This window comes from Epinephelus fuscoguttatus, linkage group LG11 (genome assembly GCF_011397635.1).
Source record: "Epinephelus fuscoguttatus linkage group LG11, E.fuscoguttatus.final_Chr_v1".
In the NCBI taxonomy this organism is placed as follows: Eukaryota; Metazoa; Chordata; class Actinopteri; order Perciformes; family Serranidae; genus Epinephelus; species Epinephelus fuscoguttatus.
Genome location: NC_064762.1, coordinates 3465604 through 3489058, shown reverse-complemented (window position 1 = coordinate 3489058; position 23455 = coordinate 3465604). Strand labels below are relative to the sequence as shown.

The 23455-nt window shown below is 41.6% G+C and overlaps 1 protein-coding gene across 1 annotated transcript in view; it reads right to left on the bottom strand.

Moving 5' to 3' along the window:
- Positions 1-23455, bottom strand: part of LOC125897557 (MAM domain-containing glycosylphosphatidylinositol anchor protein 2-like) — a 118185-nt gene that overhangs the window by 74202 nt on the left and 20528 nt on the right. The window contains exon 3 of the mRNA XM_049590961.1: positions 20878-21150. Coding sequence (XP_049446918.1) covers positions 20878-21150 — 273 coding nt within the window. The remainder of the gene's footprint in view (positions 1-20877; positions 21151-23455) is intronic.

Genomic DNA, 23455 nt, shown 5'->3' with positions numbered 1-23455 from the left:
AACACAAGAAAGTAACAAGGACTCTGACAGTAAACAAAATAAAATCAGCAATATGTTCCAGCGATGGACAGAAAATGTTGCTAATAGTTCAGCCAGAGGCTTACAGCTGCAGCTTCATGTTCACATTTATGTAGCTAACGTTAGCATGAGCCTCAACTCCACCACCGTTTCAGAACACCTTGATGGGAGGAGCTCCAGAACCTGACCCTCAGTGAGCGGCTGCAGCAACCTGAACCCAGGACAAACCCCCACTTCAGGCAACTGGACAGCCTGACTCCGTGCTGGATCACCAAATGTTCTGTTGCTGCTGTTACAAAGGTTAGACCAGACGCTGCTGCCGGCCACCAGCCCATCAGACACTGATGGGCTGGTGAGCCTGTGGGGTTTGCACTAAGTCAAGCTGCTACAGCCGCCAACCAAAGGTCCATCTCCTGAGCTGCTGCACATTCTTCTCACAGCGAAGCAGCCCACAGTGGTGGGGAGTGAGGTGGCTAACTTATTCTTCTTTTACATGTGGTCTAATAAACAATAGATAGAGAGTGGGGCAAGAAGAGGCTGAGCAAATAAGCTGCACAAGGCTTTGCAACTGAATAAGATTAAATTATTATAGTACGGAAAACACCTGGTTACTTTATGAAGCGTGTGCATATGCCTGTGGTTGTCTGGTGGGAGGGGCTTAGGACAGAGGAGAGAGCTGCAGGAGGAGGGTGTATATTCAAATTCTGATTTTTTTTTGTTCGTTTTCCAGATTCCTTTAAAGGGCTAACCCATCAAATACCGTCGCATGTTGGGGAAGATTTTCAGTCATCCAGGTCATGGTAGTCCTGAGTGTTACATCATAGGCAACTGGACTTGCTTAAGTTTCTTGAAGGTGTTTCACCTCTCATCAAAGAGGCTTCTTCAGTTCTAACAAACTGGTGCAGAGTCGCAGGCTTTAAACCCTGTGTGGGTGTGAACCCTTACAGTCGCTGAGGTCACATATCTGTTGCTATACAATTGACCTATGGCTAAGCCCCGCCCTCAAATGCGATGAGCCAATCACAGTGCGTATAGCCACTCCCATACACTGGGACATTCTCTGCCTGGACGTCCATTGAAATGCATTACAGAAAGTCAGTTTTGTTCGGTTTTATGAGCTTTTTCTGAGATTTGAAGTTTAAAAATGGTCAAACGGTGTGCATGGGGTACATGCAACTCTGACACAAGGTATCCTGAGAGGCTGGGCGACCAGGTGTATTTTTACACTTTAAACCACATCTCAACCGAGAAAAGTGTCTCCTTTGGATAAAGTTGTGTGGTAACGTTAGACCACAACATCAACTCAACGTGAATAAGATTAACAATGATGTCTACATCTGTTCTAAGGTAAGTCAACATTGTGTTTGAGGCAACATATTGTCACTTTGCTGCAAAGAAATATAAAGTTATCTTTAACATCTCTAGCTAACGTTAGCTAAAGTTAGCCTAACGTTAGCTCCTAGCTGCGTTGTTCATCATGTCACCTTGTTTGCTGGGAGTTCATTAGCCTATTTTGTTCTAGTTTTGTACTTTGGTGATGGTACATCATTGTTAGCTGTTGTCCAAAGGGCTCTAGTTAAGCTAACGTTAACTTCTGGAGCTTAGCTTCATTAACTTATCTGTAATGGCAGAGATAACAAAGGTTGGCAAACGTTATGCTGAATGATTCAGTGTAAATACTGTAGCACCAAACTAACGGAGAGACACTCTTGGTAAAGATGGTAAAAAGGCCGTTATCCTTTTCTCATATTCTGAGCCAAAAACCTTAACTTCAGTGGCACTTTAACTTGTTGTCTTTGATGGTGACGGCAACCAGATGCGGTTCACAAGCGTACACTGTGACCTGTAAATTTTGGCTTGTAATTTAAGCTTTTCATCGACCTTCTCAACAATAAAATGATGAATATATCCCTCCAATGCGTAGTTTAGGCCCTTTTGGTTACTTCTCAATGACATCTGATCATTATGTCCCCAAAAATCATCAGTTGCCTCCTGTGAAATGCCGTGTACTGTGACACCTGCCATAGCGCCGCTCACTGAATGTTGATAGTTTGTCCGAGTGAGTGGAGGGGGCGTGGCTTAGCCATAGGTCAATTTGGGCCACCCTTTGACCGGTACGGACATATGAAAGAACATTTAGAGTGCTGGCTGATCACAGAGACCACCTGCGTTTCAATTTGAGATGAAGGCAACATGGGATCATTCCGACACCCACACAGTCCGTTAGAAGTGAGGAAGCCTCCTGGATGAGAGGTCAAACGTCTTCAAGAAACTAAAGTCAGTCCAGCTGCCTAAATTATAGCACTTAGAAACAGCAGTAGTGGTGCTGCATTTGCATAAAGTTGGGTCACAGAGGAACGAGACACCTCTACAGATGACGTGTATACATGTGTCACGTGTCACGAGCTGACTTTACTTTATATTTCTTTTTTGGTACTATATTGTATCTTATTGATTATTTTAAAGGCAATTTTAAATCTTCGTCTTTTTGTTTTATTGAATGTTTAGGTGAGATAGCTTAAAACCCTTGAAGGAGTTTTTCATCTCACCTGCACAATCTGTTTTTTGTTGTTGCTGATGTTTTTATACCAATTGTTTTAATACTGTGTAAATAAATAATACGAATACTTTATAAAATGGAAATGCTGTAAGAAAGCACGTCTTGAACATTGAACGTCTCAGAAAGCTAAATAAATGCCACTTGTCCCTGGTGATGATACTGAAATGTTAAGTGGCCACAGCCAACAGTTCCCCTGCGAGGACTGAGTCAGTGGGGTGGAGGGTGGGGTTGCTTATTCATAAAGTCTATTATGAGCAATCATTTCTCATTTTACATTGTAAATGAATGACAAACATTTTAAGCAGTTCTACGGGTAATGCTGCTGTTATTGTTCGGTAACACTTAATGATGTCAGACTTAACATGTTCACTTTGAAGACGGATTATCCTGAACACTCAATCAAACTGTCAGATTTAACATTCAGTGATGGAAAGACGGAAACACTCTAAGCCTCGACAATGACTGGAATCTTTTTTTAAGTGGAGGACTGAAAACAACAATCAAAACAAACACAGGACTGTGCTGAAATACTGGCACTGCTGTGAACACTTGAAACCCCAGAACAGCAGAGCCAGTGTCTCACAGTAACTACAGCACTAATCTGTATATTAATCAGTCTATCTTACACACCAGCGCAGATCTGAGTGTAGAAATCATCATACAATAGGGTTCACTTGTGATTCATGAATTATTCTTATCTCGCCAATCACAGCAAAGGAATGATTGGGCGTTAATAAATGTGGTGATTGAAAATAATTGTCATTTACAAATTCCCACACAAATGAAGCTCAGCTAAGTTCAATCAGGAAGACTTTCTCTATGCTTTATCCACTCACAGTTCTCTCTCTATCCCACTTCCACCAATCAGCTGATTACAGGCGTTCCCTCTCCTGGTTAGCCAATCAAACTTTTTTACGATCTCCTTCAGCCATTCATGTCGCTGCTGCCAAATTTTAATCTGTTCTTTAAGGCTTTTTAAGGCTCCTCCACCCCATTCACCTCCAGTCACCTTATCAGAGCCCAGGATGAGCTCATCAAAGCCCACTCCTCTTCACATCCACATCCTCAGCTCCCTCTTCATCTCATCACCACCACCAGTGTCTAGACTCCATAGAGGGGGGATCCCTACTCTACTAGGTCTTTACCACCCTCCTGGAATATAGGACACCATGATGGAGTCTGATCGCCAAAGACTTACATTTCTCATACTCGTGCGCACATGTGAATAAATATTCTCTCTCCTGATTGAATACATTCTGTATGTATAGGCCTCGCCGTCTAGAGTTTACAATGTGGAGAGGTGTAATACGGCCAAGAAGAGACACTTCTCTAAGCTAGAACTGGAAATGCTCACGTCCCACGTCCAACTTATTTGACGGCCTGAAAAGAAAGGAAGCCTTCAAAAGAAGCTGGAAAAACGCAGCATGGGAAGAAAACACTGCTGCAGCCAACAACAATGGAGCCGAAAATCAAACTCCAGCTCAGGTTGGAGTATTTGATTTATACATTCATGATATGTACCAACCTATAGAGCTCGTAAGTCACGCCCCTTCTGGTAGACCCCCATCGGACCTCTAGGCTCGGAAAATATGAATGGGAGTCAATGGAGAGAAAATTATTATTTTCTGGTCCCAGTCATTAAATGCCTTGGATTACATAAATGTTTTGTGTGGGTCTAAATAATATTTTTTCATGTTAAGAGTTTGACAGTTTATTGTATGATTCTTCAGTTAAAGGCTGTGGAAACAACGTAATAAGAAAGACTATGTCGCCTATGTGGCGTCACGTCATCACACTTTCCCTCCACTTCTCAACTCACAGTGCTGCTGCTGCGTCTTCTGCCACGATCTACGGAGCCATCAGATCAAGATGCCGGTGTGTTTTGTACCCAAATGCCACCATTTCAACAAGAACGGCTGTTCTTTCTTTCAATTTTCTTTCGAGGCGGTGAAGTGTACCAGAGACACAGCCATGTATATCATATGCGTCGAGAGCAGCGAAGAGCTGTAGTCCACAAAACACTCACACAAAACCTAACAGTATCAAACTTCTTCCCGCTAAACTGTAGCCTTCATTGCATGAAAAAATATATTAAAAATTCACAAACAACATATGTGAAATTCATGGCACAATTCAAACTGGACCAGAAAATAATTTTCATCTAGCCATTGAAATACATTATGAGAAATCGATTTTTAAGGTCCCATATACCGGAAACGGAAACAAGCAACTTACGAGCTCTATAGCCTATTAATGATATAGCCTATATAATATTGATACTGTTATAATATTCATGTAAAAGTTTATAACTGACCCAGAGAGAGGGGTGTGTGACTGCACAAATCGGGTCTCCTTTCATTTTGGGAATAACAGGAAACACAGACACACTACCTGTGTCGGAGCCAGACACCAGTAAAAATCACAAATTTGCAAGGTTTAATTATTTATTTTCAATAATGCTTTTAATGATAAATGATCTAAACATATTTTGGTTTGTCAGTGTTTTAAAAAAGAAAAGCTTGAGATAGAATCAGGCACGCATGGTGTTCATCGTCGTTCCACCTGAAGCCAGTCCCACAGAGACAGGCAACTGCCAGCAGTGATAGAGAGCACACATCCGTATGGCGGCTGTACATTTTTAAGTGATTAATATGCAGCTGTAAATACAAAGACGCCAGTTAGAACACAGTCTGTTAACAATCTCCAGCTCAGCCAGATTTATTTTGCTGCACTGCAAGTCTACGCTGACAGAAACCTGATGTGAGATTTGATCTTAGTGTGCCCTCGTTCACACTGATAAATGCCGAAATATATATTTTTTTATTATTATTTTTTTTAGATACTTTATTAATCCCCCTGAGGGGAAATTAAATGTTTCCACTCTGTTGTCATTAACACACAGGTCCGTAAGACACACACATGCACAAACAGGACCTACACCCCGAGCGGTTGGGGGGTTCGGTGCCCTGCTCAAGGGCACCTCGGCAGTGATATGCGTGGAAATGAGCATATGCCCAGTTTTCTGTCGTATGTTTGTTTTATAAACCAAGGCTACTGACAGCGGGACATTTGTGGAGTGAATCATGCTGGTCTTTCAAACAGGGGAAGCTCACTTTAAGTATACATCATAGAATTTGTCACAGTGTAGAGAGGCAGTAAGTTATGAAAGAGACATTTAGTTGAAGGCGTTTTTCAACCGCACTCATGCCATAGAGCCACAGCAACACACACCTCAAAGATTTTCAGATGGGTTTAACGGTGAAAATGAGCTACATCTCTTATGGAAATAAGGATCTCCAGACGGCACTCTGTCAGAAGACTCCACTTGCAAATATCTGGATGGGACTGAGCTCGAAATACAAAGATGCCGGTGTGTATTTCCAAAGGCGTTCAGCCTTTTAGACAATTCCTCCAATCATCATGCAGACACTGAGCGTCCTCTCCCGCCTACCACTCCATTAGGTCCCAGGGAAGCTGAGCCTCCCTGGAAATGACGATGTTGTCGCATTTATCCAATGAGCGTCTCGCTTTGCTGCGTGAAAAAACCCTGCTCAGCGCTGTCTCAAAGGAATGCGTGGAGGCTCCGCGTCCACCGTGCTGACACGAGAATGTATGACAGGGAGGTCGTGTTTGAAAACAGGTGATAAACAGCTGACGTTTGAACAGCATAGTCGTGATGTTAAACACATCCTAGCGCACGTTTAATGCAATGTAAATTCTTATTTTAATGTAAATTCAACAGTGCATATTTGACCATTTCTTCTATGAAATTTTAGGGGAAGCTCAGCCTCCCTTGTCTCAGAGCAATTGCCCCTGGTCTGAATGTAGGAGGTCAAATGACAGCCAGTTTACAAAGAACACCTTGTATTTAGAGAGGTTGGTGCTATATAGTCTGTAGTATTATTATTCAGTGAAATAGGTTTAAATTTCAGCTGTTATTACTGGAAGTTAAAATTGTTTAACATATTCTTTGCTTGCATCTGTACTGTATGTGTTACAGACGAGCTCTGCCCTGCTGCAGTGGTTCATTTTGCACACTCTGTGCAGGCGTGCTTTTATGCTCGAGTATAAATGTAAACTTGTAAATGTTTCATTTTGTTAACACAGTGACATTTCTTTAAAGCCAAAACGAGTGCTGAATTAGCATGACAAAGATGTACAGTATCCCTTATCTGCACAACGTTCTGTTTGTTCTATTTTAATCCACTCCATATGATTTTCCTCGTTGCTGCTCTGACCCAATTTTCCCTGAAGGATCATTAAAGTTTCATCTTATGTTACGTGACATAGCATGGCACTGAATCAAAGCGTGTACCAGATTGTGGTGTGTCTGATGAATGTAGCTACATCCTGAAGTGTCCATCCCATGCTGTGACAGATCGTACCTGAGTGCTTGATGCTCGTACACTCAAATTGCCTCCACGGTAAAAACTGTTTCACACAGATGGATCCAGACTACCACCGAGATCCTCACAAAGCTTTTCTTTCAGTAACACTGTTTGCTTTGTTGGAATCTGTGAGGATTTATTTTCTGCAGTGATCGTGGCACGGACTGAATAAATCCTTCAAGATTTTTTCAGCTTTCCAGTCACAGCCTGCGAGCTGATTTCTGACAGCTGAAGCAGGAGCTGGCAGAACACTGTATTTTAATCAAGATCTTGAAACAAGCTCACAGGATGACCTTCCAGGCAGAGAATAGTAATTCACCTCGATGACACGTTGTTGTGTTTGCCCCTCTGCAGTTTGGGCTTGTTTATTGAAGGATGACAATACCCAGGGCGGATGATTTTTAATAGCCGTGGAGAAGACAGTGGGGCCGCCATTGTTAGCTCAAACAAAAGCAGGACTGGGATTTGATGCACCCGTGTGGAGATGCAGCAAGTAGTTGATGTATGTCAGGCAATTGCATAAACCTGTCAGGATAGTTTATGTCATTGATGAATTATAATGGCGTTATTTTCCTAAACAGTTTTAGTGGCCTCCTGGGTCTCTCCCTGTGGGCTCTTTGGTCTGAACGGATCCTTGAATCGTTTTGTTTCCTTTGATTTGATTCTATGTCTGAGACTCGGGGGAGGAAATAAACTGTGACTCGAGAGTTTGTGAAGGTCAGAAGTTCGGAGGGTTATCTGTCTGCTTTCAATTCCCTGGCTCTCAGACTTAAGATGAATCTGATTATTGTAAAAACTGATGTTTTCTGGAGACATTATTCATAAAAACAAGGATGGGACTTGTCAGCATTTAAAACTGTGAAATTGAAGGTTAATCGATTTATTCCAATGGAATCGTCTCAAGAGTGGATTTGCACCTATTTTGATTGTTAACACTCCATGACATAGGTGTCACTGGTGATTATCTGTGTCACAAATATGGGTTAGAAGGGTCGTGCTATAGCGAGTTGTAGGGGTTGACGATATGGCCCTAAGATAATATCACAATATTGTAGGGTATTTTTGCGATAATATTCTTGACGATATGACAAATTAGTAAAAAAACACCTGGACCTTTATGCTTTTCCATTTCTCCTCTAATCATCATGCTATAACCTGTAATTATCGCACATTCACATAAAATAACGTAATACTTTTATAAAGACATCTGTGTCTTCAATAGGGAGGAATGAGCTTGAGGCTGAGGGCCACAAACAGGGAAGCAAAGTATCTTAAAAGTCTTAAAAGTACTGAGATACAGACTGTTGGGTTTAGTCTTTCTATAGGAAATGCTGACACTCACAGATACAGAATAATGTTTGCCTGGGTCCAGACCTTGGCATTTGCCCACTGCAGCGACTCTAACAAGTTGACATTCTGTCTGATGTCTGGCCAGAATAACGCCAGCCTTAAAGAAGTGTTTCACTCCTGGAAAGATGGTCTTTTCACAAAACTAGGCTGTCTATGGAATAATTTTGAAACTTGTGCTACATGACCAGAGAAAACAGAGAAAAGGGCTGAGACATTTGCCTTTGCTTAAGAGGTAAAGAAGCTACAACTGTCAGAATGCACCGCGCCACATAGGAACAAGAAAGGCTGGCGAGCTGCCTGTCCGAAGACAAAATGGCAGCAGGCTGGTAACAAACAATCTTGTATTACAGTTAGTAAGTTAATATATGTTTCTGAAAGCATTTTAGCAGCAAAGAGAACTATGGTTTGTATTTGATCAGGGAAGTTTGACACAGTTCATTTTAGGGCTGCCCCCTGATAGTCGACCAAGTGTAAGTTGACCAGAAAGGTCATTATTGGCAAGATTTCATTGGTCGCTTAGTCACAGAAAAACAAAAAACAAACAAAAAAAAATAGACAAAACAAACAAACTGACATGAAACTCTATTAGGAGCTACCCTGGAAATCCAGAGTTCTCGCGAGAGCACAATTTGAATTTGCTCAGCGAGTCACTCTGGCAATCAGGAATGATTACCCATGCCGTTGGAGCCGAGCTGCACCAATCTCATCGGTGTGTCTGATATAGGCGAGCTAAACAGATGACAACAGCGCTGCGACGACGAAGTCCAGAATCAGTCAGTAAACATTGCAAGATGGCTACGGATGAACACCAGTTGTTTGAAACGGCTTTGGCCGCTACAATGAACGAGTTAGACTTGGCTTTTTCTCTAAAAGAGGAACAGAAGACGGCGCTCGAGTCTTTCCTTTGCAAGAAGGACGTTTTTGCTGTTTTGCCGACCGGATACGGCAAGAGTCTAATCTACCTGTTAGCTCCGCTGGTAGCTAAGCTCTGGATACGTCACCCCGTGTATTGTTCTGATTGGTCGTAGTGTTATCCAATTGCGTGCAGTGAAATTTACAAATGCATGCTTGGTGCCGCCCCTCGAGTTGGGCCATTTGCATGACTCATAGCCAGACCCTAAATCTTTCTAGATTTGGGTCTGGATTTCCAGGCTAATTAGGAGCTGCGCCTTGTCAAAATAAATCAAAACCTATATGACTGGACCAGGTGTGACTTTAATTTAATATAAAACACAGGAAGTGTCCACGCTCAGCAGTCAGACAGGAGTCAGGTTAATCTCCAGGGCTGGTACCTGCGGTTATTCCACAGGCTAGTTAATAACATGTCGGGCAGGAAATCCAAAGTGTGGGATCATTTTGAGAAGGTGAAGGACGAACCCAAGGTGATATGTAAACTCATCTTCATTGGTCGACTACAAACATGACGTATCATGTGAAACATGGAAGTAGCTACATGCCCATTAGCCCACAGCGTCATTAACAGGCGGCTCGCTCAGTGTGTGACGTGCACTTGGAGATAAAATATAGGCCTATATTAATGAAGGTTCATTAGTACGGTTTGTATTTCTCTGTAATGTAGCACAGTGTTAACAATGTTACTGATACTATTCTTTCTCACACCTTCAACTCAAACCACCAAAATATATCATTTCATCATTACATTCATATCAGAAACATGCAGGAGACTTGTGTGACACTGATGGACCTTGATGAGGACTGTTGGTCGACTAGGAAAATTTTGAGTTGTGTGCGGCCCTACATGTTACCCAGATTGCTGTGATAGACAGCTGGTTGAAATCCCTTTAAATCTATTGGCAGTATTTATATGAAGTTGGAAGAAGACATCAGAGCTCGGAGAATCTGGCTCAGTCAGTTGTATAATCACGCCACATTAACTGTAACTGATGTGAAATGCCAAAAGCCTGCGTCCTGAGATGAAATCTATACCACGACAAGGAGAACAATATGGGCAAACAATGCTGAATAGTTAAGCAGGGCAGAAGAAAACAGACTTCACACCACACTGGCACATCTCATAATTTCTTTGATTGCACTGTATCTAAGTTAAGTTGTAACTTAGATAAAACACTTCAGATTTAATCATTCAAATTTAAACAAATCAAAAGCAGCGAGGTGCTTTTGTAAGACGGAGAGAAAAAAACAAGATAAGCAGTTTCATTCAGGCTCTGACTGGTTTGATCAATTCTCATAATCGTCCATGATAATAAATCAGAATCAACACTGAGGGCATTTTGTTCTGCATTTCAGGAAATAAATCAGGTTAATGATGCTTTGTGCGGCCTGCTGCACATCACTTGGCCTTTACATGGATGAAGCTATTTAAAATTCGATATTCTAATCTGAGGGAAAGAAGCTCATTTATCAGCCAGATAAAATCACTCAGAGAGGGAAGAATATGCAAAAGCAAAACAATACTGTTGTAATTTATATTTAAATGTTTTTTTTATTTTTTTATTTTGAGATTAAAAATTCCTCTCACAAGGTCAGGATGTTGAAGTCGAACCCTTCTGCTCTCTAACGCAGGATGCTTTAAAACAAAGTGCCTCTATGGCTCACTGAAATACAACTAGAAAACATATTTTCCAGCAACAACAACAACAACAACAAAAAAAACCCAAGGATAATTACCGTCTGCACTCCACTTGGCAGTGTTTCGCTGTATAGAGCCAGCTGTGTTTACAGCACGCTGTACAGTAAACGTTACATAAGCCAGCCTGGCAGATAGTGTCGGTTTTGTTCATGCAGTTTATGCTGTATAATAAGGCTGATGGAGAAATGAAGAAGCTGTACTTTGCGGGAAAAGCAAAGGCACATAAGGTTAATTGAACTGACTCGTGGTGTTGTATGTTTTCATAATATGTCTTTAAGATTCCCACACAGACTCTGCTTTAGGAATACATGATGACAATGATCGTATTCACATTATGAAATCAATCAGCTCTGATTCTTTCTGAGAAATAATGTTTTTAAAGAACATTTCTTAGAGATGTCAACAGTCAATTGTCGTCTTTTTATTCAAACGTACAATATATTGTACTGCAGGACCTCGCTTTTAACAATACATTATGTGTATTGAAGCACATTACCAAACCCATTTACACCGCCTGAAACAGATAACCCTGGGTAGGAGACATCAAACATAAAGTACAGAAGGCTTAATTGATTTTTAAAAAATCCTGTTTATAACAGCAGAACCAATGCAATGATTCATAACAGCTCAGGATAAAAAACCCTTCAGGCAAGAAGTTGACCTTGTTTGCAGACTTCCCTTTCATTTTTTAAGGGTTTATGAACATGCTTTCTTGTTCAGGAAAACACCGCCATATGCTACACGGTGCTATATGGTGTTGGGCTGACGTGTGATGTAGGCTTTTGTGGCAGAAATGACACTTACATATGGACGCACAGCTGGCCGAGACAACGCCGCCGCACGAACGGCTAACTGACTATAGGGAAAAGGCATTAGAGACATTAAAAGACTCAGTGGTAATTGCCTGGCTGTGTCCTTCTGGGATGGAGAATGAAATCTCTCTGAGGCTCCCTTTTTAAAAAAAAAAAAAAAAAAAAAAAAAAATGGAAATGGCATTGAACTTGTAATGAGTCACTTCCACCCCGACTATTCAGCTCATTCTTCCTCAACTTCCTCCCTCCTCGCCTACTCCACTTGAGGGAAAAAACAAAACAAAAAAAGAGACAGGAAGATTTCTAATCGCTGATCAAATTAACTTTTGTTTGTTTTGACCCACTGTGACTCCTGGTTTATCCGTCTTGGTCAGTATGAATGGGAGGCAGCTCTACGGTGACTAATCATGTGATATTGTATTGATGTAAAAGAAGCAGGGCCACAAAAATAGGTCAGGAAATAAAAGAGGAAAAGACAGAAAAATAGCAGAATAGATTGTGACTGCTCTGTAAGCATGGGGACAATGGACCCCGGGCAGGGACATGCAGGAGCACAGGAGCAAGACACACAGACGTACAGGTGTTTAGAATATTTTTTGCAGTCATTATGAGTCTCTCTGTGGTCTTTTTGTGTCTCTTTGTAGCTGTATCGAATCTCTTTGTAGTCGATACACATCACCGTGGTTTTGTGTCTCCTTGTGGTCATTTTGAGTCTCTTCGTAGTTGTTACGCATCTCTCTGTGTTTTTGTGTCTCTTTGTAGTTATTTTGTGTCTCTTTGTGGCTGTTTTGAGTCTCTTCGTTGTCATTCAGAGTCTCTCTGTAGTTGCTTTGGGTCTCTATAATAATTTTGTGTCTCTTTGTAGTTGTTTTGAATCTCTTTGCAGTCGATACACATCACCGTGGTTTTGTGTCTCCTTATGGTCATTTTGAGTCTCTTCGTAGTTGTTACGCATCTCTCTGTGTTTTTGTGTCTCTTTGTAGTTGTTTTGTGTCTTTTTATAGTCATTTTTGGTCTCTCTGTAGTTGCTTTGAGTCTCTTTGTAGTTATTTTGTGTCTCTTTGTAGCTGTTATGCATCTCTCTATGGTTATGTGTCTCTTCATGGTTGTTTTGTGTCTCTTCATTGTCATTTAGAGTCTCTCTGTAGTTGCTTTAGGTCTCTGTAATAATTTTGTGTCTTTTTGTAGTTGTTTTGCGTGTCTTTGCAATCACGACACATCACTCTGTTGTTTTGAGTCTCTTTGTAGTTGTTTTGAATCTCTTTGCAGTCGATACACATCACTGTTGTTTTGTGTCTCCTTGTGGTCATTTTGAGTCTCCATGTAGTTGTTACGCATCTCTCTGTGTTTCTATGTCTCTTTGTAGTTATTTTGTGTCTCTTTGTAGTTGTTATGCATCTCTCTATGGTTATGTGTCTCTTCATGGTTGTTTTGTGTCTCTTCGTTGTCATTTAGAGTCCCTCTGTAGTTGCTTTGGGTCTCTATAATAATTTTGTGTCTTTTTGTAGTTGTTTTGCGGTCTTTGCAATCACGACACATCACTGTTGTTTTGTGTCTCCTTGTGGTCATTTTGAGTCTCTTCGTAGTTGTTACGCATCTCTCTGTGATTTTGTGTCTCTTTGTAGTTGTTTTGTGTCTTTTTGTAGTCACTTTGGGCATTTCTGTAGTTTCTGAGTCTTTCTGAGTTACTAACTGAGTTACTTTTTAATGTAACTAGTAACAGTAACCAGTTACTATTATATTATTATAACACTGGTCTTTGGTAGTCATCTTGTGTCTCTTTGTAGCTGTTTTGTGTCTTTTCCTGGTCATTGTTTGTCTCTTTGTGGTTGTCCTGCCCCATTTTCTAATTTTTCGGTTGCTTTGTGTCTCTGCAGCTGTTTTGTATCTCTTTGTAGTCACTTTGTGTCTTTTATTAATGGTCACTTTGCAGGTGAAGGCCACGTGGCCCCTAAAGCATTGGGCCCAGTAGGCCCGCTCAGTAATCCACCCATGCCTCAAGCCTGAGATACTTTCAGTCTGATCACAGAGAACAATATTCGTGCTGTCTTTTTACTCTGACTATGTAACATCAGTCATTAGGATCCATCAATGTCGGCATGTCTCTTTGAGCTGCAGAAAGTATTCAACATCCACCATTTACTGCAGGGGTGAAGTTCAACTCAGGTGAACATGGCACAGACTATAAAAGCAGATAGCTGAGTGACTAAGAACCACGTCTGGAACTCACAAATGTCGATTGGAGACCAACACTGATAAGGGTTATAAACCCCTGAGATAGAGAAAGGTTGTGGTGCAGGTTTGAAGGTAAGATCAATTTATTTTTTCTTTCTTACTTGAAGATATGAAAAATGATAAAGACAAAAATAACACGCACTAAAAAACATCAGATGGTATGCCTGAGGCTCAATAAAGGCCTATTTAAAACACACCTCAAAGAGCCAAACAAACAAAAAATAAATCAAGATGACAAAAACATTACTCAAAAAAACAGATCATGGATCAAATAATAATATATCAAAATAGACTGGATGCAGAGCATAAACGAGACAGTGAGGGTGTGTCTGTCACACTACAATAAATACATTTCCCTACCAAAACATATGCAGATATCTTACTGCAGCCAACTTATGGCAGCATGTTCCACATTGTGATTTCTGCATCATTAGAAACAATGGCTACAATAAAAAAAAGGGAAACTGGGAGCACACAAGCACATCATTGTGTCCAATCTGAATTCATTTTATGAGCAAACTCATAAAATGCAGACAATGAAAAACCGAACACAGTCCCTGAGAATTTAGTTGTTCTTCTCTTCCAATTCACAACACGCTGCCAAAAAGAGGAATTAAAACATGGAAGAAATGAGAAACATTGTTTGCCCTTTCTTTGTGAATCTGTGATTTCCAGCAAAACTGCAGTACGCATTGTTTATAGGAGGCTGCTCAATGAAGAGAAAGAGGGAGGGAGATGTGTGTAGAAGCTCTGCAGAATTTGTTGTTTCATTGTGAATTTTGGTTTTGCTCCGATTAGACAAATGCAACGCTTTAAAGCAGTGGCTCCCAACTGGTGCAGCCACGGGGTCCAGACTTCTCCTTAGTCACTGCTTCAAGGTCCACACAGCTTAATATGTTTAGTGTCATACTTGTGTTTGGCCACGTCTCAAGCTAGTTTGCTGTCTCTGTTAGGTTGCTGTTTGGCACTTCAAAATAAAAGCTCTGTGCTGGAAATTCACTGTACTTTACAAAGTTGATATGTTAGCAGGTCCATTCAGGATGGACCTCCAACCCACTATGTCCCGGCTATGTCCCGGCTGCCCAAGCTGATCACGGCCACTTACTCCAGCAGACACGCAGCAATGCATTTCAGAAGTTACGATATAATTTTGAAGATGAATTCATTTCAAATTACTAAAACAGTCACAAAATTCTAATCCATCATAACCAGAGTTGTAACAATATTAACACTGTCTGCAGGCTCCAGTACAACATGGACGGAAATAACAAAAATAAACTCAATTTTAACTAGGGGTGGGGGAAATTTCCGATTCTTAGATGCATCGCGATTCGGACGTGGACGAATCTGAATCAATTCACAAATGTCCAAATTTTGATTATTTAAATCTATTAATTAGAGTAATACAGAAGGTTCTAAATAATGCGGAACTAAGAAGTGCGGTACGCGTCATCTCCGGGACACTTTGGGATGCGCACCTGGAGCAGACACGCCAACACGCGCACAGAGGAAAACAAACATGGCTGACAGCCACCCACCTCGCTGTGAGATCCGAACAGCAACAACTTCTAATTTAAAAGCAGACGTGTGGAAACACTTCGGCTTCTACAACGTCGACGGTGGAAGCGAACTGGACAAGAGTCACGTTATATGTAAGCTGTGTTGTGCTAAAATAAAATACTTTGGCAACACAACAAACATGAGAAGCCATGTAACTTGATTCCACCTGACGGAGGAGTCAGGGAGACGGCAGGCTGTTGTTGCTGCGGCAACTAGAGGCACTACCGACCAGAGAACAATCGAGGAAGCAATTAGAAAGTTGCCACCCTCATCGGAAAAGGCCAAGCGAATTACGAAGGCCATTGCGGCATTTATTGCCAAGGATTTGCGTCCTTATTCTGTCGTGGAAAATCAGGGATCTCGAGCACTGCTGCATACACTGGAGCCCAGATACACCATCCCATCCTGACGCTATTTCACCGACACTCTACAACCAAACCAAAACAGAAGTCATGGCCTCGCTGTTGAAGGCAGGTAGGAACGCAGTTACATATGATGCGTGGACGTCTGTCGCCACCGAATCATTTGTTACTCTAACTACGCATTTTATCTTGTGATTTAAGATACCTGTTGTTACCTTTGGTTCCGTACAACGAAGCTGTAACTTTCCAGTTTGCACGCATTTCCATTTTTATGTTTAATAAAATATAATGGAAATGAATTCAACTGTTTCTTATTACAAATGCACTGTCTTTAAAAAATGCAAGTGTTGAATGCTTATTCAGTGAGACAAAAGAAATGTGTGTTGTGAAAAAGTGCATCAATATACATAAATTAAAGATGCTTCAATAATCGTTTTATAATCGAATCGTAACCCCTGAATCGTAATCGTTATCAAATCGTGAGGTGCCCAAAGACTCCCACCCCTAATTTTAACAGACAAAAAACTACAACAACAACAACAACATTTAAGTACACAGCCTGCTAACTTATATATGGTAGAGGAACAAATACCGTAGAACTCCATAGCCCGGGCTAATTTCTGCTTAAATCACTGAACTCAACAGGCCTATATTTGGGACAGGCCTATAATTCCTTTCACAACCAATATGAATATTATATACTAAAATATTATTAAAAATGAGGCTTCAGATAATATATCAATTATGAATCATTCATTTGATCTAGCTCTGACAGACAGCGCATCAGTGAGAGAAGCAGTTTCAGCACCCAAGGATTATGGCATACCAACACAACATGACTTTATTCTGTCAAAACAATACTCACAACTTGGATTCATTTTAATGAAAAATTACAGGGTAATCAAGGAATGGACTCATACTTTGAGGCAGCCTACAACCTGGTTTTATACAGCTGAAGAACTTCTATTAAAAAAAAACAAACAAAAAAAAAAAACAACCAACTGCTTGGCAACCAAAGTAATTGAGACAGGCCTTTATCTGTCAGAATGTGTAGCCACACCGGGCTCGTAAAAGGGACCAGGCCTTTAATTGGGACTGAGCTTTTAATTGAGGTTTTACAGTATGAATGAAAAATAGCCTCATCAACAAAATCTGAAAGTCTACAAAATCGGGCAGATGCAACACTCTGCTTCTGAAGCGCTCCGACTGCGGTGTTAGACTGCGGAGAGCTGCATCTGGTGGACCTGACCCTCCCAGCTCCCTTACAGTCAGATGGCATCAGAGATAACAAAATTGGTGATTATTCATTTTGTCATGTGCCAAACTTTATTAGGTTACAAATGATCAGGTATGGAATGAATCTGCAGATGCTTTAGTTCACAACGAGACCAAACCTTTCAATGGAGGTCAATTTCAAGACACGATGAAGGTTAAAACTACAGACAGTAAGGCTTGTTGTTTTTAGCCAGGCTGATTTCCATAAAACATGCGCCCCCCACCAGCCGGTTAGGAGGAGTGAGTGTAGCTCATACCCTGGGCCACACGTCAGAATATCTCGGCCTCTGCTGCTTCTGTTTTGCACAAACTCTTTTAGACAAAAAACTTTCTCTTGTGAGTTTCCCAACTTCATTTTGAGCAGCACTAAATTGATGGAATACACCTTTAAATTCAATCTCTGTGTGTTCTGCGACCTGTGTTTCACCCCATCACTGCTTCATCAGTACACATTTGTTGCCTGAGGACAGGATGTACAGTAAATGCAGACTTGTGCATAAATCATCGACTGCATTGGAGCAGAATGAAATCAGAGAAGAACAGCAGCACGCAGACTGAGGGACTGTGAAATGTACCTCGTCTTTATCTACTAACTCTTAAAAGGAGCATGATTTCAGCATTTACTAAAAAGTCAGAGTTCCCATGACAGAGAGGCTGAGCCAAAGCTCAGTGGTACACATTACATCCCTCTGAGGGGTCTCTCCCCTGGCACAATTTAATGGCCAACTTGGCTATTACAGCCGACTCACTGTTTCCACAGATGTCCCAATGGCTTGGCACATGGGCATCCATGCACATGCACACACACTCTCCCCTGGCACAATACGCTTTTTGAGGCGACAACATTTATATAAGCCAAAGAATGGCCTAATGCCTGATGTCGGTGAGTTTGCATGCGTCTGTCGGCATGGTAACATGTATGTTTTGCATAGTATGCCGACTGGATCTGTGTGTGTGATCAGGCCACTGTGGCCTCAGGCCAAAAAACCCTGACTGATGTGTTTATTACACATCAACACAGAGCAAGAGGAAGTCAGACAGAGAGCGGCGAGGGAATATCCGCCGAGGTGTCTACCTGTCTTTACTCTGTAAAGTGAGCAACCCAAGATACTACCTAACTGCATGAGCCATAACAAATATTTAATGAGCTTCATCTTGAAGCGGGCTCGCAAGTCAGAGAGGAGCTGAAATCCACTTTCTCTCCAGTAGATTATTTATTTCAGCCACACAACAGAATAGCGTTGATCTCGTATTGTGGCGATTGTGTTTCAGGATAAAATTTGAAAAATCTTAAGGAATAAGAGCTGGAGTTAAGGGAATTGGGCACACCAGATTTCATGGATGATGGGAGGAACAAAAGTGGATTTTCTGCACCATGCTCCTGCACTCAGGGGGTTACTAAAAGAGCCTCCATACCTTTGGCAACCACTGAGTCCAGATGGTGGGAATCTGGAGCATTGGGCGGGAGGAACGGAGCGATGGTGAGGAGAGCGAGAGAAGGAGGGATGGAGGATGAAAGGGAAGGAAGGGGAGTGGAGGCAGGAAGAGGGAGGGAGGGAACATGAGCAATAGCAGGCAAAACCCCAGCCCTGTTGAGAAAAACAAATGGCTGGAGGGGACTATCTGCTTCTGTCTCTCTGCTCTACCTGTTTCACCAGGGAGGACTGATTTATGACACGCACAGGGGGGTGGGGGCCCATCTTTCTCTCCAGGCAAGGTGGAGAAGGGACGGCGATAGAGAGACGTTTAAAAACGAGAAAAATGAAGAATGAGGGGACGCAAACATGGACACAGAGTGAAAGAAAGAGCAAGAGTGGAGATAGAAAAATCAAGTGCGGCAAAGGTACGGTTAGACGACAGCACTAGATGGAGAGAAATAGACAGTATCAAAGAGGAGAACAACCTAAGTGGCAGAGGATCAAAGTGACAAATACTCCTCCTGTGACCCTGCAGCTCCTGTCTCTAATGGGAGGTCTGGGAGATTGAAACCTTGGCCAGAGTTCCTGCGGTCACTCAACGCGGCCAAACTAATTTGGTCCTGTCATAACAACCAGCTAGGAGATGGACACTTCCAGCTCTTGATGAAAAAAGGAAAAGAAAACAAAAAAACACAGGCAATCTAAAAAAATAGCAGGAAGGGAGTAAGTGTGTATTATCTGAAAGAACAGGTTTACTACCAGAGACACAGAAAGAGCCGGCATGATTGACGTTTCCCATTCAGATTGACGATCTATTCTTTTTTTTTTAAATTAATTGTCTATCACAAACACAGACATCCATGCCACTAAAACACAGTGTGACAAGCACTGTTATATGTTTGACGAGCCAATTTCAGCTGTCCAAAAAAGTTTACAGCAAACGCTCTAATTACCAACTGCAGTGCGGACTGAAGGAGCTGTTGTAGAGATGCAGATGTGTGGCAACAAAATGGATACTCTCACATGCAGCTCCAAGGTAACAGAAACACACCAACAGCCTGTTTTATACAATAATGACGGCATGGAAGTGAAATATTGTATGTGAATGGTTGGGTTGGGCGACTGGACGAATGCATTGGCTATTGGTGACTGGGGATTATATCACTGTTTCTGGGGGATTCTTTGTCATTTTATTTTGCTAATTTATTAATCTGCCTCCAAAAAACAAGGGAGAGCCTCTGCTCAGCTGGCAGCGAGACACGGGGGGGGTAAACCAGCATGTAGAGCCAGTGTAGTTTCACATCTAACTTGGTGAATGTGTGGCCATCAAACTGTATAACTCCTCCCCCTTCTGTAGGGAGGAGTGTGACCATATTTGGATGAGAGGCTGGGGCTTTGGAGGAGCGATGGGTGGATCTGACTGTGAACCAAGGATACCGAAACCCTTAAGTCCTATTTGGATGGGATTAGTTTTACACAGGGATGTGAACTAATGTCAGTTTATCACAGGATGTCTGTAATATAAATGTCTGATTCGCACGGGACAAGAAATCAAACTGGGTTTGCGCCCTGGCGTCACCTCCCTGTCGGCATATGCGTGCTACGTTACTTCCTGTATGTGTAATAATAAAAAACAGAAGTCTCGTGGCCCTGAAAAGTGCTTTCTTCTCCACCTGTCCCATGTAGGGCAATGCGATAATCACTATCACAACTGCCGGCAACACTGAATGGTTCTTCAACAACTCCATCATCGAAAAAACAGTTGGTTATAAACAGGATGTGATGCAATATTTGCATACATTTTTACAGAGGATCGCGTTCGCACAGGATTAATATTACCCGAGGTATTTTCTCTGGACCGTTTTACAGAAGGCAAAAGTCGCCATAATTTTAACTGACATTATCCGTAATGATTACAGACATGGTGCATTCAGACAGGACTAAAATTTCTGGTAATAATTACCTTACCCCACGTCTCCACGTTAAACTAATCCCGTCCGAATAGGGCTTTAATTTATAAAATGAACATCATGCTGTATGAAAGAAGACTTGAAGGTAGAGATTAAGACCATAAACTCATTAGAAAAATGTTCACTGAGGTAACAGATCAAGTGAGAAATAGGGCCATTTTCTCAAAAACAATCATACTTCTTTTTGCAACCAGTGGAACTGCCCCCTGCTGGCCATTAGGAAGAATGCAGATTTCACTTTGAAGACCCGGAGATAACAACCTGGCAAACACTCAATGACTAAGCAAAATAAAAGTCTTAACTGCAAACACTCTTTACCTGTAACCTGGAAGGTGCATTTGCCCGCTCCGGCCTCGTTGATGACATTACAGGTGTATTCCCCCCAGCCGTCTCGATTCAGGTTGCGGATGGTGTACTCCGTCTCGTCTCTTTGGGCATCAAAGGCTCCGGCGTGAAGCAGCCGGTTTGATAGGAGCCACTCGAATCGCAGCACACGGGAAGGGTGGGCTCGCAGCACTCTGCAGGTCATCACCACAGGCCTCCCCAGACCCTGACGCATCTCCATGTACACCGGCTCCACCGTTGGAGGGTCTGAGTGGGAGACAGAAGGACTCAGATGAGTTCAGCCAACATTCAAGAGGGACAGAGAAGTGTGTCAAGGATGTCAGTGCAGTGGAAATATGACAGACTATAAAAAAAGGGTTTTTATAAAGAGGGCAATGAAGAGAGAAAGAGAGTGAGTGGGAAGAAAGTACATTGATGTCTATAGAGGACAGACGGTATTCAGGTGAAGATGCTCTCAGTCAGACCTGGCTGTCTCGGATATTTACTCAGAAAAGATATCTGGAAAACACAATAAAGAAAAAAATCTAAACAAGGACATGTTATGAAAGTGTGAAAACAAATGTAAAATGGCTCTGAGAAATGTGCTCGATACATATCGCAGACCTCAGAAGGACATAACTGGCAAGAAAATAGATGCTCTTTGAATGACAACCAACACATTATTTAAATCATGCACAGATGCTGAAAGGAAGAGAAATACTTTAGAGGACAGTCTAATATGACTGGGAGTGATGAGCCGGGGGAAGAATAAGGTGATATTGAAGCATATTGTAAGTAAACTTTAAACAATCTGCACGGCAAAGTCGATACACCTCAGCCATAAATGAAAAATGAAAAGTGAAAACAATTGTAGGGAGAGCAGGTGCAGGAAGATCAATTTTGCAGAAAAACCAGAACAATGTTCTGAACGAAATCAGTCACGCTTCACAGGAAAATTGGTAAGAGGATGATGAAGTGCACCTCAAGCTTTCAAAATGGAAAATTAATAACTCATTTGAGTATCTGACATCCTTCACCTCTTCCCCCAGACAGACAACCTGCCGGTGAATTATGTAGCCGGGCGTCTCAGAGCCAAGCGAGGGACTGAATATGACCTCGATGAGACCTAGAACCCTTCCTCTTCAACTTCTAATATGCACGATTATATATTTTAGCTTCTGTTAAATGTGTGTTCGATTATATGCATGGTGACAAAACTTGTGTGGACAGGATGTGTGAAAGCGTTTGCGCCAAAACAGTTATGAATAATTTCCCCATCTCAAGCATCTTTGCTCTTGACACGCTCATACAGATGCTTGACAAAAGTCACGGCGGGGCTTGAAAAACAACAGTGAATGCTGAAGAGAAGAGACAGAATGACACAGAGCGCCGTAATTGCCTGATATTAGCATATTTCCTGACAGAGTAAAGGAGAGGCGGGTGGCCACGGCCAAGGTTGGGGATGTTACTTTGCAAAAGTGTAATATGTTACAGATCACTGATTACCTGATTGAAACTGTAATCTGCAACATAATCTTCTATATTATTCACACGCGGTAATATAATCTAATTACTGAGCCCTCCGAATTTGATAGGATATGCAATTAAATGAGCAGTTTATTAAAATTTACAGCATATAATTTGATAACACTATTAATGCCATTATCTAAAACCTTAATCAGCCATTTAAAAAAAATGGGGATGATGCTGAAATCACACAAGCTAAATCTCTTTAAAGGGGACCTATTATGCTTTCCCATATTTCCTGTTTTATATATAGTGTTACAATGATAGATGAAACGAGTATCAAATATTTAGAAGTAATCCTTGTGAGCAAAAAACACAAGTTTCCTACTGTTCTGAATACTTCATTTCAACATTTTATTCAACTCTGATTACAGTATGAACTCATAACGCGTCGGTGTAAGTACCGAATGTGTACGGGCTGCCAGATTTGTCCGGGGTCCCGCGCTAACTGATGACGTCACGCATTATGATTGGCTTTATGGTAGTCACAAATCCTGATTGGTTGTCGCCATGGTTGTGGCTGGAAGTTTGAGGAAATGGTTGTAATGTTAGAGAGTTTGAGGAGAGAAATAAAAATAATAAATCGAAAGTTTTCTCTTCAGCCGTATGCTGAATGAAGTATTAAAACATTAAGCTGACAAGCGGCAAACATTAACGACATTGGCTCGGTTCGGATTAGCCTTCTTTTAAGTTAGCATTAAGCTAACGGCTAACAATAAACCGGCTAAAAAGAAGAGAAATGCATAAGAAACATAAGAAATTACTGTTAGATCGGCTCGGGGTCGGAGGGCGTCTCACAAATCAATGTACAATGTTTTACAAATACATGAACATATTTGACAGCATAACAGCATTGCTCCAGGGGTCAGTGCAGCCAGTGTTCAGGGTCCCAAAACAAAGAAAGACAGAACATAAAGTCAGTTACAATGACATGCTGTTGTGTTTATTTATTTTTCATACTGTATACACATAGCCTACACATAAATATAGTGTATGATACACTAACCCTGGATTTGTGAAACATTGTACATTGATTTGTGAGACG